The sequence below is a fragment of the Colobus angolensis genome, unplaced genomic scaffold (genome assembly GCF_000951035.1).
Source record: "Colobus angolensis palliatus isolate OR3802 unplaced genomic scaffold, Cang.pa_1.0 Scaffold354, whole genome shotgun sequence".
Taxonomy (NCBI): domain Eukaryota; kingdom Metazoa; phylum Chordata; class Mammalia; order Primates; family Cercopithecidae; genus Colobus; species Colobus angolensis.
In genome coordinates this window covers 1,024,199-1,040,691 of record NW_012116866.1, presented here as the reverse complement: position 1 = coordinate 1,040,691, position 16,493 = coordinate 1,024,199, and the positions used below count along the sequence as shown (strand labels likewise).

The following is a 16,493-nucleotide window of genomic DNA, read 5'->3' as shown; positions in this document are numbered from 1 at the left end:
CCGTGGCACCTGGGCTCAGTCTCTGGCCTGCTTGTTTTCCTTCTCGTGATGTGTTCTATGCCTGCTGTACAGATGCCATAGAGAAGGGAGCATGGGGTTGGCAAAGGACAGGAGACAACACTAGCTCAGAGTGAGGACTAAAAGATTGCCCAGAACCACTCATCTGCCCTTTCAGGGCACAGGGTCCTGGGGGTGATGTCAGGGCTGCCTGGAGACTCCCGCACACTGGACTGGACAGGTTGTGACCTTGTCCTGGCTCCCAGCCCAGTTGGAGCCTGGCAGCCAAGTGGACTCTGGGATGCAGGTTGGGTGGGGTTGGGGATAGAATGGGGTGAGAAGCATGGCTCGCGGGCACAGGGCGGGAGTGGTCTCACAGCATATGATGTGATGGGGATTGAGCCCAGCCTCCCTCCCACTCTGTGGGGAATGAGAGAACCACAAATGAGATTTTTGCAGCACACTGATAAGCAGAGCAGCTCTGCTAAGCCATAGGTAAGACTCTGGAGGAAAAGCCATTGGGAGGTGAGGGAGGACCCTCCAGGCCACCTGCTGGCCAAGCCCTGGGGGAGGCAAAGACCAGGGGAGGGTTTGTGCCGGGGTCCCTGCAAGGCAGTGCCCACTGCAGTGGAAGGGCCACTGAGTCATCAGGGAGGTGAAGCAAGAGGTAAATGAGGCCTGAAAGGATGACCAGCAAGCGTTTGGTGCTTTTTAAGAACCATGTTACAGTCAGGATAAATGTCCTTGCTGCATCCCTGATGCTTATCCGTATTTCTGGGTCAGATGGACCGGGAGGTTCACTCAGAAATGGAGGAAGAGTCAGGGCTGCCTGCTGGGCACATTACTTGGTAACAGGAAGCAATAGGTTCCCATGTTTACCTGCCCAGTTTCACCTGGTTCAAAGCAGCCATGACAAGATGTCTCCTGGGTCAAAACTGATTCTATTCTGCGCCAGCACAAGATGGCTGTTCTAAGTGAATGATGGTGGCACATGTGAGCTCAGCCCTGGGTGAGCTCAGCTTCATCTGCCTCTGACCTGGCTTATACTCGGAGGCATATTGTCCTCCACATTCCCCTCCTCAGAAGATCTACCATCAAAGAAGCCTTTAAAACTGCAGAGATTCTTCCCCATGTAAATAGGAAAGGGCATCCAGCTCCTTATTCCCAGGGTGGGGCAAGGACTGACCACATAGGGACCAAGCAGAGGCCAGGATCCTAGAGCAGTGCTTCTCATAGCTGAACTGCATCAGTCACCTGGAGGGCTGGTTAGAATACAGACCACCAGCCCCAGCCCCATGGTTTCTGATTCAATAGGTCTGAGGAGGGCCTGAGAGTTCCCAGGGGATGCTGGTACTGCTGGCTGGGCACCTTACTTTGAGAACCTCTGCCTTAGAGGATATTCCCAAACTTCAGGTATTGTCTTTATTTTTAAAAGAGAGAAAGGGGAGGGTGTGTGCCTGGTGTTGCTAGGCAACCATTAGCCAAAGTGGATGGGAGCTGGGTTCTGGGAAGGACAGCAGGCTGTGCGGAGTGACCTCAGACTGGACAGAAGGCTGTGACTAACTTTATTGGCATCTCTCTAGGGACATAAGTAGGCTTTACCGCCAATTTACCTAAGATGTTCAGCAGGACTGTTGAAGGCCTGGCAGCTGCCCAAGGAGAGCCTGTCTCCGAGCCAGGCCTTCTGCTCCTTGCTCCAGAGGGCTTTGAGCTTCCGGTAGTACACCTTGCAGCTGAAGCCCTCCCTGAAGCCTCTCTTGATGTGGCTCTTAAGGAAGTCCAGGGTAGGGTACATGCGGCAGCAGGCCACGCACTTGTAGCCATTCTGCTGTGCTGGATGCCACCTGGAAGCCATTAGGATGTCCTGAGATGTGATGGAGTTCAGGCCATGCCTGGATTTCTTGGTGGCTTCTCGAGGGCAAGTGTTCTCTGCGGAGGAAGAGGACGAACAGATGCTCTCAGCCATGTCCTCGGAAAGACAGTTGTCCCACTTGCCCTCATCCTGTTGCACCTCTGGGAAGTCGTAAGCTTCCAGGTGGCTCTCTTTGTCTGCACACACAAAGTAGCTGTAGGGGGAGAACCAGGGCCGGTAGATAGTGCAGTTCCGCCTCAGCTTCTCTCCGTGCTGGGTGTCCCCCAGGCTGCAGTCTGCAAAGGAAAGGACCAGGTCAGAGCCTCTGGCAGGGAGCAGTGGAACCAAGGATGCCAGAGCAGAAAGGCAAGAAGGCAGACATCAGGCATGTCCTCGGTTACCTCCACCCCACCACAATTGCAGTCCTGAGAGCAGACGCAAGATGGTGGGAAGAGCAGCTGAGGACATTCCTTCTCACTGCATTCTTTTTCTAGGGGTACAAAGGGCCACTGGATCTTGGGATGGGAGAGGCTGCAAGGCTGCTTTTAGTTAGTAAGCCTTGGTATTTGTCAAGTCCTTCCCTTCCTGGAGACACCATGTCCACTGACTCCTCTAAGGATAGACACAGACAGGTGACCCAGCGGACAGCCAGACTGGCGGCCTCCCATAGTCCTTCTTTTCACCACTCTTGGCTGTGACCCTTTTTGCAGCCTCACTGCCCATCTTGAGGGGTAGCCTCACTACCCTCCACAGCTCACTCAGCCAGAAGCTGCTCTTGTACACCAGCTTCAGAGACAGGAGAGGGGAGGCAAGGCAAGAGCCCCAGGCCTGTGGGTGTCTACCAAAGGAAAAAGGGCCAGATAGGAGGCTGCAGGTGACAAGGCCATGCATGGGGGTCCAGCTTCCAGACACCTCTGCTCCCTTAGGGAAGCAGCCCCTATTCATCCTTAGCTTCTCATACATTCCCACCCAGAGTCAGAGAAGGCCTCACCTGGTGAGAGCACTGTGTTTTGTATCCCTTGCCGGACAGTGATGCTTTGGTACTGGGGTGGCAGGGCCTGAGCTGGGCTGGATGCCTCAGTGGGTACCGCTGTCTTTGCAATGTCTGGGTTACAGAAGAAACACTGGTGAGCTGAGCAAGGTTGGGATTCCACTTCCTGGGACTCCCCCAGGCATACCTAGATGCTCAACCTCTGTACTTCAAGGCATCTCAAAGCTGAAACAGAACAGTGATCTCTCAAACTCAGCCAGGCAGAGCTATTCTGGATGACATCCTGGGGAATTCTGAATGGGGCCATTTCATTCAGGCCTCAGAAAGATCCTCTGGAAAGTGGGATGTATGATGTGGCCCAGATGACACCTCTCTGCCTGGACCGCCCCTCACCTGACCCTCCTGCATCTCATCACACGGATGACTTCACTCCGCATTGCCAGTCTCCTGGGCATCCTGGGACCCAGAGTCACAGGCCGCAGAGCAATGTTCCATGCCCGCTTGGAGAATTGTCCAGTTGGAATATCTCACACCCACAGTCAGGGTTCCCGTGGGCCGTCACTGCACGGCACACCCTGGAGTAGCTGCTAACACTTGGACAAAAAGCTGACCTGCCTCAAATCCCAGATAAAAGCTGTATTCAGTTTGGGGGACAAATTTATAAATGTCATGTATATAGGCAAATTAATGCTTAGGAGGCCTACTCCACTGAGCAGTACTTCTCCATTTTACTGTGCATAGGGATCCCCTGGGGATCTTGTTAATAACGCAGGCGCTGATTCAATGGGTCTGGGGTGGGAACCTGAGATTCTGCATTTCTAAAAGCTCCCAGATGACGCAGATGTTACAAGTCTAAGGACCGTATTTTTGAACAGGGAGTCATCAGGGTGCCCAGCTTTATTCCAGGATGTGCTCATCAGTTTACCCTGCTGCTTAGGCTTCTCTGATGATTTGCTAACTCCAAATCCTCTACAAGCTTGTCAAAACAGAGCTAAAACTAGTTTCTACTCTGTGTAGATATACTACCACCTGGAGATTTCATGCACACTCTAGGGGGAAAAAACTTGATGATAAATGGAGGCTGAGGCAGAAGAATCGCTTGAACCCAGGAGACAGAGGTTGCAGTGGCCAAGATCACATCATTGCACTCCAGCCTGGGTGACAGGAGGGAAACTCTGTCTCAAAAAAAAAAGAAAGTTTACCCCTTTCTTCCCTTAACAAAAATCAATACACAGCAGTAACTACTTACCACAAATGCAGCATTTTGAAAAATTATTTTCTCCCCATACGTAATTTGACTTTCTCACTAAATCATGTTACATGGTCCTGTAACATGATCTGGTAGGGTACTCAATTAAAAGCTTCAAAAAAACACATCTTTGTGGCCCTAGTGGCACCAGAATTTACCTGGCAGGCTGGTGGCACGAGAGAACATAATGTCGGGAAAAGCACTCAGGGCGGAGGAAGAGATTGGAGGTCCAGAGATGCTGAGGAGTGAGAAGTTCTCCATATTCTGACCACTGCGGTGTACAGAGATCACACGCCTGCTCTGGAGAGGCTGGCTGGCTTGTCCAGAGGATAAACATTCTGAGCGCAGTTGATGTCACAAGGCACATGATTCCACTACCCAATTAGGTTACCCTTTGGAAGATGAATGAAGTCTAACTGCAAGCAAGATTAAAATGTGTAAAGATTGTTTTTGACTTGCCATTGCCCAGCGGCAGGCCCTGATTGACAAGACCCAGAGAGAAGAAAATAGTAGAGATACTATAGTGATGCTGTCTGTTTGTCCCCTTTTATCTTTATTATCGTCACTTTTCTGTGTTGGCACTGTCTACCCCCAGCCCTCCAGCCCTGGAAACCTCTGTCCTGTCTGAATAATCTCCTTCCTTTTCTTCTCCTTTATCAGCCTAATCTCTGCCAGCAAATATTTTTATTGTTTTGTTTTAGTTTGTTTTTTGAGGTTTATATATTTTTCACATTTTCTTTGGAAATTCAAATTTATAAAAGTTGCAGAAAAGGCTGGGTGCAGTGGCTCAGGCCCATAATGCCAACACTTTGGGAGGCCAAGGCGGGTGGATCGTTTGAGGTCAGGAGTTCAAGACCAGCCAGACAAACATGGTGAAACCCCGTCTACACAAAATATAAAATTTAGCCGGGCGTGATGGTGGGCGCCTGTAATCCCAGCTACTTGGGAGGCTGAGGCAGGAGAATCGCTTGAACCCGGGAGACAGAGGCTTCAGTGAGCCGAGATCATGCCATTGCACTGCAGCCTGGGTGACAGAGCGAGACTCCGTCTCAAAAGTTGCAAAAATAAAATTCAATACAAAGAACACCCATATGCCCTGTATCCAGATTTTCCTATTAACGTTTTACCCCATTTGCTATATCAGTCCCCTTCCTCCTGCCCCCTGCCCCATGTGTATGTGTGTATACTTAATTTTTTCTCTGAACTATTTGAAGGTAAGTTATAAACACTATGTCCTTTTACACCTAAGTACTTCAATGTGTATTTCCTAAGAATAGGGACCAAATATTGGTTTCAGTGGTTGGTGCTCTTTTTAGCAAGTGACTAAAACAAAAATGGGTGACTTAATACTGTTTTGCTCATTGCTTAAGTCAGTTTGATAGGGAGACTCTGGGACTCCAGAGAGGCAAGGTTGCCTCTTCGTTTCACTTGTCCTGTGACAACATTGTGCACTAGCAAGGTGTGGATAAGGTGAAAGGTGATTGTGACACTTGGAAGATACACTGAAGGCACCCCTTTCTAGATTATCACATGTCTACTAGATACAGAACAGGGCTGCAGATCTAAATGGCAGGTATGTTTATGCTGCATGGGGAGTGATGGCCACTCTGGAAATAGTGATGGGCTTCTTTTGAGGTGCTGTCAAGCATGTGTGACTGGAGTGTGAGTTAGCTTCTGCACATGACAGCCCAGAGTTGTCTTCCTGTGTGTGTTGATTCACAGTACTGAAACATTCGAAGGACAGTGGGAGAACATGATTCCCTTCGTGTTCCTCCCAGATAGCCTGGTTTGGAACATTAGCATGTATTGGAAAGTAAGTTGAAGCCATATACTTTGGCAATTTGGGGGGTATCAGCAATTTCATTTGGTCCATTATGGTGTAGAGAAAGCTCATGAGTCTGGGCATCGGTTTATGTGACTTCTAACCCCACTCCGCCATAAGCTACCTGTGTGATACTGGGCAAACCTCTCTGCTACTTGATTTTCCTATATTATTAGTTTAGACTCTAAACTTAAGTGGATGAATGTCTTCCTGGCTAAAACCCAGTGAGTGACATGTGGACAGTAGCATACCTGTGAGTGGTGCACACAGGGCCCCGAGGACTTGGAATTGCATTCTGTCTTGACCCATCACATTCCTCCCACTGCCAACTTCAGACTCTCCCACTGGAACCTCAGACTTAACATAAAGGTGCTCAACATACTGAGGGGAAATATGGAAGGTGGAATCTCTCAGTGCCTGTGTAGAGTTTTTAAAATGCGACCCGGTTTTGGTTTAGTCACTGAAAAGTTTGTGGGAGCCTGGTGGTTCCCGGGTGCGCACCACTCTTTGTAGCAGGTCCCCTGTCTTGTGTGCTGTGTCCTCCCAAGGTATGCTGTTGCTGGTGGCCCAGGCGGTAGGTGACACTCTCAAAGCGGTTGGTCACTATGTAAAATGAGTCTTTCTCTTGTTTGTTTCCCACCTGCTTTCCAAGCCCCTTTCTCGGACAGGTAAGCTATCCCGTTGTTTTGTGGATGACTTACATTCCCAGATGCGCTCCTCTGCTTGGGTGTGTGCATGTTGGGGGGTGCTGTTGGGAGGGCCACCTGGCTGGGGTCCAATCATCTCTCTCTCCTCCATTGCCATTATTTTCTGAATCATCAAGCCTCTAGTCCTGAAGCAAGAGAGACAATGTGTGGGAGTCGTTAGCATCATCATCAAGAAGGACCCATTGCATGTCCTCAGACACAGGGATAGAGGGACCCCCAGCCAGAGGCCCACTTTCACTTGGAATAGAAGGGCAGTTCTCCAGATCTGCCCTCCAGAGCCCCTGAAGACCACTCACATAGAGGGGTTTTTGACTTGTGGGCAGTTTCCCTATAGTGTCAGCCCATCATGCAATTTTAAAAAATTCATGTAAAAGTCAAATTCAATTAAACAAACTTATTAAATGCCTACTATCGTGCAAGACCCTAAGGTCGGCATTGTAGAAGATAAAGAAACACTTCAGATGCTGTGGCCCCTCAAGAAGCTTACCATTTTAAGACAAGGTGTATTTACTGGAAAGACTTAGACAAGGGTAAAGGGAGTGCATGGTAGGCTATCTTTACATTACTTGACAATTCAGTGCATTATAGACTATGTTATGAAGGGTAGAGAGCAAAAAATACAGAAAATCCAAAATGGTGCATAATCCAGAGTTATGTTTATTACAAAGAGTGTTTTAAAAATAATAATAGCTTATAATTTACTAACCACCTTGACAGGTATTTTTGGTGCTTGCTTTTTTGAAAACAAGTATGTCTACTCTGAAAAGTCACTTTAAACCAGTAAGGAGACTACCAGGGAAATGTCTGATTTGGGAAGTGGCAGCAATTTGCCTTCCCCAGGCATTTCGTACAGTTTCATTGTTGTCTATGTGCTTTCTGGTTTGGGGGAAAATAGTTAAATGGTTTGGTTTCCAAATCTTCTTTGCTAGTTTGCAGATGACATGATTAAAGAAAATAAGACAGATGTGGGACCCAACAGGCAAATTGTGCCAAAGTGGAGGACGTGGCAAGATACACACTTAGGAGAATAATCAGGAGTTGATGACCCTGCTTGCTGTGGAGCGGGCTGGAAGCTTCTGCTGGTGCAGTGGGTCTATCCGTAGCCCAGCCAGCTTGGGCCCTGTGTCCGAGGGATGCTGTCATGCTGTTCTCTGGCAGGTCCTCACCCTGCAGTGGTGAAGGCCACAGGGCTCATCTGCAGAGACTAGTCTCCACTCCTCTTCCCACAGGTTTTCCTCCCTGCCACCCAAAGGCCCTTAGAATATGACGTATCTAGGTAGTCGGCCTAGAAAGGATAGCACCATTCATTCATCTCTAAGAACTGGACAAAGGTGACAGTAAACTATGCATTTCTTAACCAGCTTCAGTTAGATTAAGCAACCCTCCCTTTACTATCTCTACACAGCTCTCTATCAAATCCATTGATTGTACTTACTGATTTGATTGCAATGCTATCCCTTCCTGGACTTCAAGGACAGATCTTGGTGCTTGTCCTCCAGGCTCAAAATTGTTTTATTTGGGAAACAACTGGAGAAATCTAAGGATGAACTTTGATAATGTAAAGGAATTGCAATACTGGCATAATCATGTAGAAAACTCTTATTATTAAGAGATTTAAACTTAATGATGACACCTTCCAGTCATTCACACAGAGAAAAAGACTTGTTTTCTTGAGATAACAGATATAGTGGCCTTTATTGCATTCTTCTCTCAATTTGTTTTATGTTTTAAAACTGTCATTTTGGCCGGGCGCAGTGGCTCATGCCTGTAACCCCAACACTTTGGGAGGCAAAGGCGGGCAGATCACCTAAGATCAGGAGTCCAAGACCAGCCTAGCCAACACGGCGAAACCCATCTCTGCTAAAACTACAAAAAATTAGCTGGGCGTGGTGGTGGGCGCCTGTAATCCTAGCTGAGTGAGCCAAGATCACGCCACCGCACTCCAGCCTGAGCAACAGAGTAAGACTCTTGTCCCCCCCAAAATAATAATAGTAATAATAATAATAAATGTTTGTATACTCATTAAAACAAAAAAAAAAAGGATAGCACCACTGAAACTACAAGAAAGGTTTCCACTGGCCAAGGATGCAGCAGTGCAGGGCAGAAAGAACTGCTTTGCACAAAAATTCTGCAGAAGAAAAAGTACACCCTAACCCCAGTTACTCTTAGAAGAGGCTCAGTGAGAATAGACACTTAGCAGAGGTGTTGACAAGGAAAGGAGCCTAGTGATCAAATGATCACTTCCCTTAGACTGACAACATATCAGGGGTAGTTGGTGTAGACAGAAACCTTGACCCAGGTTCCAAGGCCTCAGAGTGGGTCTGTCTGCCTGATGACTGAGCTGGATTTCCAGATAGGGAGAGGATGGCCAAGTGTGAGTGTGTGGACAGCATGGCTTAGAGCTCCAGTCATTTCAATAACAAACTTTTAAGCTGCCACCTTGGCCACCACAATTTTCTATCTACAAAATGGGCTTTGGCCAGTCAAGATATGTATTGAGCACAGCTATGTACCAAACTGAGGCTAGGTGTTGAAGATACAAAGATGAATGAGGCATGGCCTCTGCCTTGTAAATCTTTACAACCTAATGGGTTTATACCCAGCTCTTTGAGTTAATTTTTCAAGCCAAAGAGGATCCCTACAAGAAGGACCATGTACCAGGCATATATAGGCAGCTGTTCCATGATCTGTAGCAGGACAAAGTTGTGGACAGAGCCCTGAGCTGTGGGTTAGAAGGCCTGAGTTCTAGTTCCAGCCCTGCTAGTATTAAGCTGTGTAACCTCAGACACGGCACTGCATTATGTGGAGTCCTGCAGGCTTCATCTGTAGGTAGATATCCTTCCATGCACCACCTCCCTAGGTGGTTGTAAGGATTAAGTAAGCTGATGTTCATTAGGATCCTCATGCTTCACGGGCACTGAGTGGGGCTGACCTATCCATTTGGTATGGACTGATTCTGAACCACCACTTAGCATCTCTGCAAGAGCTGGCCCACTCGCTCAAGTCCCACCACTGTAGACCTGAGGAGCTGCTGCCCCATTTTTCATGGAGAATTTGTGCTATACTCATGGCCTTCAGTGGGGAGCTTCTAGCACCAAGCCTCATCCATGCCATCCCTCCAGCAGCTTCCAACCCACTGAGAGCTCAGCACGTGCTTATAGCGATGTAAAAATGTCATGTTTCATTGCTTCATCCTCATTTTTTCTTTACTTCAAAGGACGTGGTGACTCCAAGGTAAAGGGGCCAAGCCCATGAGTCAAGGAGGCAGGTTTACAGGAACAACTTTATTTTTTTATGGCTAGCATTAGTCACTGATTAACTTGGGTGAGGCAGAGCTAGAATTTCTAGTTCCTCTCCCATCAAGAAAACTGCCCTGGAAAGTTCAAGGGTGTCTTTGCCGGCTCTTACTTGAATATTTCCAAAGGCTTGGAAGTTACAAGTTTTGGGTGTGGGATAAGGAAAGCTGAATGATAGGGCACAGGTCCCACTCCCTTTTCCTCATCATGTCGCTCTGTCCCTTCTTTGTTCATAGTTGACCACAGCATGTTTGAGAATTTGAACACAGCCCTCACTCCAAAGCTCCAGGCCAGCCGCTCCTTCCCCCACTTGTCCAAACCCGTGGCCCCCAGCTCTGCCCCTCTGGGCTCTACTGAGCCTGGGGGGCCAGGACTCTGGGTGGGCAGCAGCCAGCACCTCAAGAACCTGGGCAAAGCCATGGGGGCCAAAGTGAATGACTTCCTGCGGAGAAAGGAGCCCTCCAGCCTGGGCAGTGTGGGTGTGACGGAGATCAACAAGACTGCAGAAGCACAGCTGGTCAGTGGGGCTGATGTGGCTCCAGGGGCTTGGCCAGAGGATGAAAGGTGAGCCCCTCACCCGCCCAACATCCATGCCCCTCTGTGAACCCACTTGAAAAAGTACAGGGACAAACTGCAGTGTCTCCACAGGAGAACAGCCCCAAGGGAGGGGTGTGAGATTGTCCTGTACTGAAAAGCTGCAGGATCAGGCCACGTTCTCGGGAGCTGGCTTCACCTTCCGCAGCCACTGCTGAAGGTTGCTGAGTGCCTACTGTGTCCTCAGCTCTGTGCTGCTGAAGGTTGCTGAGTGCCATGTCCTCAGCACTGTGCTTCAGGCTTTGGTTGCATCATTTTGTCTAACCCTCCCAGCAGCCCCGGGAGGTAGATGGTATTTCCATCCTGCAGGTAGCTCACGCTCAGACAGGCAAAGTAAATAGCTTGAGGTCACAAAGTTAGTACTTGGCAGAGCTGGATTTGAACCCAAGTATTGTCCAGAAGTTCCCCAGGTACATTCTGATGCCTGGCCATAGCTGAGAACCGCTGCCCTAGACCGTTGCTTGTGGAGAAGCCTGCACCTGTCAGAGCCCACTAGTGCAGGGCGGGAGAAGCCCCCCGTAGCAGCCCTCCTGTTCTTCCCCCTTCTACCAACAGGCCTTGTTTTAAACACCTGTGCATCTGAGGTGGGAACGCCCTCTGCAGGAGTTACTCCATGGGTTCCAATTTGACAGGCTTCACCAGTGGTCTCTATCCTGTCTTCTAGAGGCCAGCACCTTGTGCTGCTCTGAACAGTGAGTGAGCATGGACCAGGCCAAAAGCTACTGTTGTGCTGAAGGTGCTGAGACCTACATGCCAAACCAAGAACCAGAGCCCAAGGAGTAGAGCATTCATTGAGTGGAGTGGGTCGAAAGTGCAACTGGAGTTGGAGAAGCAGGATGGCAGGTGGACTGGTGTCTTGCTGTCCTTAAGGCATGTATGTTTATTGTCGTTAACCTTACAGGTCAGTCCTGCAAGAAGCATTTCCTCGGCTGGATCCTCCACCTTCCATAACCAGAAAACGAACCCCTCGGGCCCTGAAGACCACCCAGGACATGCTGATTTCATCACAGCCTGTCCTGAGCAGTCTGGAGTATGGGACAGAGCCATCACCTGGGCAGGCCCAGGACTCTGCTCCCACTGCCCAGCCTGACATCCCAGCAGATGCTTCACAGCCAGAGGCCGCCATGGAAAGAGAAGAGAGAGGCGAAGTTCTGCCTAATGGAGAGGTTTCCCTGTCAGTACCTGATCTAATCCACAAGGATAGCCAGGACGAATCCAAGCTAAAAATGACTGAGTGCAGAAGGGCCTCCTCCCCCAGCCTCATTGAGAGGAATGGCCTCAAACTCAGCTTGAGCCCCATCAGCCTGGCTGAGTCCTGGGAGGATGGCAGCCCCCCTCCTCAGGGACGGACCTCCAGCCTCGACAATGAGGACCCTCACCCAGACCTGCTGTCCTTTGAATAGAGCCCCTGCTCTTTCCTGCTGAGCTCTGCGCTTGTCTTCCTGCTGCTTTCTCCTCCACTGCACACACTGACCCTGGCCCCAACTCCGCCGTGCCCTTGGACTTCCTCATATGGGGCACCAGCAGAGAGCCAGTCGTCCATCATGGGATTTTGCAGGACTGGAAGTCCTTGAGTAGTTCTAGTTAAAGAGTCTATCTGCAGAATGGCTAAAGGACTCGATGCCATCTTGAGCCTAATTTTCTGTAACCTCCTCTGAGAGGGCTGCAGCCCTTGGACATTAGAGCTCTTACACTCTTGAGCTTGTCCTGTCTTCTCAGTGAATTGCAGGGCCACCAGCCCAGGACGATGGATCTTGCAGGAATTCTCTTTGCCTGTCCCCTACATGCACCTCCTCCCCTGCTGTTCTCCCTCCCACACCCCGTCCCTTCTCTCTCCTCCTTGATGGGTCTGAGGCCCCTGGCCTCAGCGGGAGCAAGGCTGGATGAGGAATGATGGGTTTGGCTTGACGATAGGCCCTGGCCTGGAAAGCCACACACCCTGACCACAGCCCAGCCGTGGCTCCTTTTGGTCCCGGACAGCGCAGGCCCCTGGTTGCCGTGTTTGCTCTGCCCCTGGGGTGGAGGCCAGAGGAGATGCTTACCAGGCCTGAGACCTTGAGAGTTCACCCAGGGTTCCCAAGGTTTCCCCCTATCTGGTCAGATGTCAAATACAAAATGTGGGCATGCTGCACAGAAGGAAAGATGAGGCTTCCTTTGCTGTGTATGTGAAGACAGGAGGGCCAGGCCCCAGCAGATGCAGCCGAGCACACTCTGATTTTGTTTTTGGGGGAGGGCCCAGGAACTTGGGGGTGGTTTTGGCATTCAGGGCTGAAGCTGAAAACCCAGAGCAGAAGTAGGGAGAAGGGAATGAGGATGGGACAGAGAAGAGCGATCACTGGGGATCAGAACAGCTTTTCAGGGGCCACCTTGCAACCTAAAATGATGCCGTTTCAGGGCCTGGGCCTGCTGTGAGAGCCAGAGTGAAGCGTGTGCAAGATTGGAATGTGAGAAGAACTGAGGGGGGAAACCACTTTTAATTGAGTGGAAGTGCTTTGTGCTTGTGCTGAAGTTACCTGGGCCTCCTGTAGCCCTGGACCTCACTGGAGCGGCCCCACCCTGCCCGTCCCTGCCCTTCTTTTATGCTGATGCTGGTGGGCTATGTCCTGCTTCAGGATCCACATAAGGGACTGACTAGGTTCATCCAACCTTAACTGGTTCCTGCTCTCCTGGATTAAGCCACTTTTAGGTCTCCCACCAGGGGTCCTATTGTGCTGTCTTCCTGTGGCCAGCAGACCCTGTAAGGGGGTGATCCTAATCCCGGGGCTCTTTGCAGCAAGAGGAGAACATCCCTTTTCTTGAACAAGGTGGCCGGTTCCCTGGGAGAAGGCTGGGAATGGCACGTCCAGCCAGGGCAGGCGGTGCGGCATCCTTCTCCTGGGATTCCTGTGGCCTCCCCTGTTCTATTCATTATTTGGCTTCCCAACCATAAGCTCTGGGATACCCAGGGCTTGCTTCCCAGCTCATCTCATCTCTAAGCCTTTGCTCCCCTTCCCACCACCGCTGCTATGTAAAACGGCCATGCTAACTCCTACAGAACTAGGAGCCTCAGCAGGATTGTTAGGATGTGGGTGCCTTCCTGCATTCTTGCTTCTGCAGCTGTGTGGCCTTCCCACAGCCCTCCCACCATTTCCCCTTCTACCTTGCCTTCCATTGTCTTCCTTCTCCCAGAAAGCCAGGTTTCAACACGTGCTCACCACTAGCTATCTGTCTCCCCTCCCTCGCGGGGGTTGCTGCAGCAAGGCACCTGCAGACCCTGATAGAGTGAGCAGGGCTTGTGTGTGCATTCTTTACGTGTACATCTCCAAGGATGTGATATCTGACCCTGATGTCAGAGAGGAGGTCTCAGGACTAGCATTTGGGGTCCTGTGAGTTTTCCCAGAATGGTTTGGGATATCACACAAAACACCAGAGCTGAGGATAGGGGTAGAGTCCCCAAACACACATCCTGGGAGCAAGCCACTTCATCTGAGCTTGCCATACCAGGAACATGATTTGTGCTTTGGTGGGAAACTTAGCAAGTCCCTGCACTCTGGGGCTTCTCCTCTTCTAGAGCCCAGGGCGGCTCTGGCCTGATGATATGGCAGCCATAGGTACAGGTATTGCAGGTGCAGTCTTTCTTAAGTACCCTGCCTCCTCTCTATAGCCCAGTTGCTGCTAGAGTCCAGGACCTTAGACCCAGGATGAGCAAAAGGACTCCACCAGGTTGTCCAGGACCATTGCCAGGGTGACCCCAGGGTTCTTCAGACTTCTGTCTGATGCTGAACACAGTGCCACGGGACCCTGCTCCAATCTAACTGCCTACAACCCGCCCATCCCCCTGCTGCAGGGGTGACGCTGCTACCTCGGGAGGCTCTCTTGATACTGGTGTCTGGTCTTAGATGCTGCAGATAGTACCTGGTGCTAGGGTCTAGGTGCTGCCCAAAGCCCAGCAGGAACAGCTACTACTCATCCTGCAGAGGCCTTGGCCCAGACCGGCTCTTCCATCCAAAGCCTCACCTGGTTTCCGTGTTCATCTCAACAGTCTGGCCTTCCTGTGACTGCAGCCTGGCAGCCACACCCCCAGTAATCCCGCACAGTGAGTCTAGCTTCTCTGGGAGCTTGGCCTTCAGTTAGCCCCATCCATGAGAGGGCAGGGTAATGAGGAGAGTAAAGGACCTATCTTTTCTGTCCACATAAGGAATTTGGGACCACAGGGTCTTTTATCTCCTTGTTACTCCCCAACCCCATCGTAACCTCCTACTCAGCACACAGCTTTATCCTGATAGATTATAAGGTGAGCTTCCAGAACCTGGCAGGAGGCTGGTGTATCCCCCTGCACGGAGGGAGGTGTATCTGAATGTTGTGTATGTGGCTGATATGGAAGACATACATGTATGCAATCAATCAGCCTTTAAAGAAGAAGACTGGCTGCAGTTCGGAGGAAGAGGAGGAAGATTACAGATCTATTCTGAGTATTTTTTAGAGAGTTAATATTTATATTTTTAGTAATTTTCTGGTAGAAGGAAATTGCACAATAAAATGATTTGGTTTGGTTTGCTGGCTTTGTTTGATTTTCCTCCTGACTTGATGGGGAGCTGTTGGTTTCCTCAAGTCTGACTTGTTGGGTGGAGGGCACTGGCATTTTCCTTTGTAAGCCTGGAAAAGTGGGAAATGAGGGAGGTAGAATGTGAGGAAGATGGGCACTACTGACACCTCCAGCCTGAACCCTTGGCGGGGAAATGACTTCTGAGGATGTGCCATCATTGGCTCCCCTGGCTGACCACTGTGAGGGGGTACCTCTGTCGAACCGACCTATTGCTGTTTCAGGGGTGCCATCATGATGTGCACAGGCAGGGACCCTCTTTGGGAGGAAGTAGGGGGAAGTGGACATGGCCATCGGATCATCCTCTAGGGTACTCATTCTTTACCTGGGTCCAAAACCCTCTTCCACCAAGAAAGGGATGGAGCTTCGCATTTATGTGTGCACCTTCTTCCAGAGAGGGACGGGAGCGTCTATCAGCCTCTCAAAGAGAGTCATCAATAAATGTCAGTGATTTGGACTTAGGTACTTCCTGGGAAATTGTCCCCAAGGACCCCCTTGGACAGGGACATTCTTGATGCTCACCTGCGGAGAGAAGGTGGCTCAGAGAAGAGCTGGCCTGGAGTCCCTTTGCCCCATTGCTGCCCCTAGGTCAGTGTCAGATCCAAGGACCCAGAGGACCCACACAGCTGAGTATTGGCCAGGCCTTTAGCCTCCTTAAAAAGGAAGGAAATGGGGAAGAAACAGGAAGGGAAAGGGGTGTTCAGTCTGTTCACAGAAGCCACGCAGATTTCCAAAAGGAAACATGGGACCTTTCTGGGCAGCCCTCTCGTGCAGATGTGACTATGCCTGAGGTTGGATTCCACAGTTCCACATGCAGGGGCTCCCTGGCTCCATGTCAGAGGCGTCTCAGGCATGAGGCTACGTCCCTAATGTTTTCTGCATCTTGTTCCACTCAGCGGAGGGGCAAGAAAAGAACAGCTGGGCTCTCAAAGGTTGCTCGCTGTCTCTGCAGTGGGGTGCAGTGTTATTGTCCAGAGAAAGCAGGAAAAACACAAAAAGCAATCCTCCATTTTTGGGAAAAGGCATTGAAAATACTTACAGTAGCAACTTTTTTCTTTATGAGTATGCTGCGGTGACTCCAGACGACCTCTCCCATTGAATGGCTTCAGTATCTTGCTGCAGTCATTCAGTTCTGAAATGTGCTTTTAACATGCCTTTCCCACTATTATGCGAAGTCATTATTTTTGTCTAAGATCAAATATAAACAGTTCTAGTGTAAAAAAATTTTTAAGGAAATTTTAAGTGTAAAAATGGAAGTGCATATGTCATGTTTTTTAATGCTGTGCTCTACGCTGAGCCACTGTTCTAGAATCTGGGGGACAAAGATGCATTTATTCAGGCAATATATCCAAGCCCCTTCCTGCCATGCACTGAGTGCTATCTAGGGGACTGTGGTGACACTG

The 16,493-nt window shown here is 50.0% G+C and overlaps 2 protein-coding genes across 2 annotated transcripts in view; one reads left to right on the top strand and one right to left on the bottom strand.

Moving 5' to 3' along the window:
• LOC105519593 (carboxyl-terminal PDZ ligand of neuronal nitric oxide synthase protein) overlaps window positions 1-15,046 on the top strand; it is a 320,959-nt gene extending 305,913 nt beyond the window's left edge. The window contains exons 1-3 of the mRNA XM_011952975.1: window positions 6,390-6,579; window positions 10,151-10,478; window positions 11,410-15,046. Of these exons, the coding sequence (XP_011808365.1) occupies window positions 10,162-10,478; window positions 11,410-11,911 (819 nt within the window). The 5' untranslated portion in view covers window positions 6,390-6,579; window positions 10,151-10,161 and the 3' untranslated portion in view covers window positions 11,912-15,046. Of the gene's footprint in view, window positions 6,580-10,150; window positions 10,479-11,409 lie in introns of the transcript that reaches the window.
• LOC105519594 (chromosome unknown open reading frame, human C1orf111) lies at window positions 1,397-4,410 on the bottom strand. Its single transcript, XM_011952976.1, has 3 exons — window positions 4,248-4,410; window positions 2,841-2,954; window positions 1,397-2,145 (listed from the first exon to the last, which is right to left on the bottom strand). Exons 1-3 carry the CDS (start codon window positions 4,348-4,350, stop codon window positions 1,607-1,609), a joined length of 756 nt encoding a protein of 251 aa, XP_011808366.1. The 5' UTR covers window positions 4,351-4,410; the 3' UTR covers window positions 1,397-1,606.
• Window positions 15,047-16,493: the final 1,447 nt, after the last annotated feature.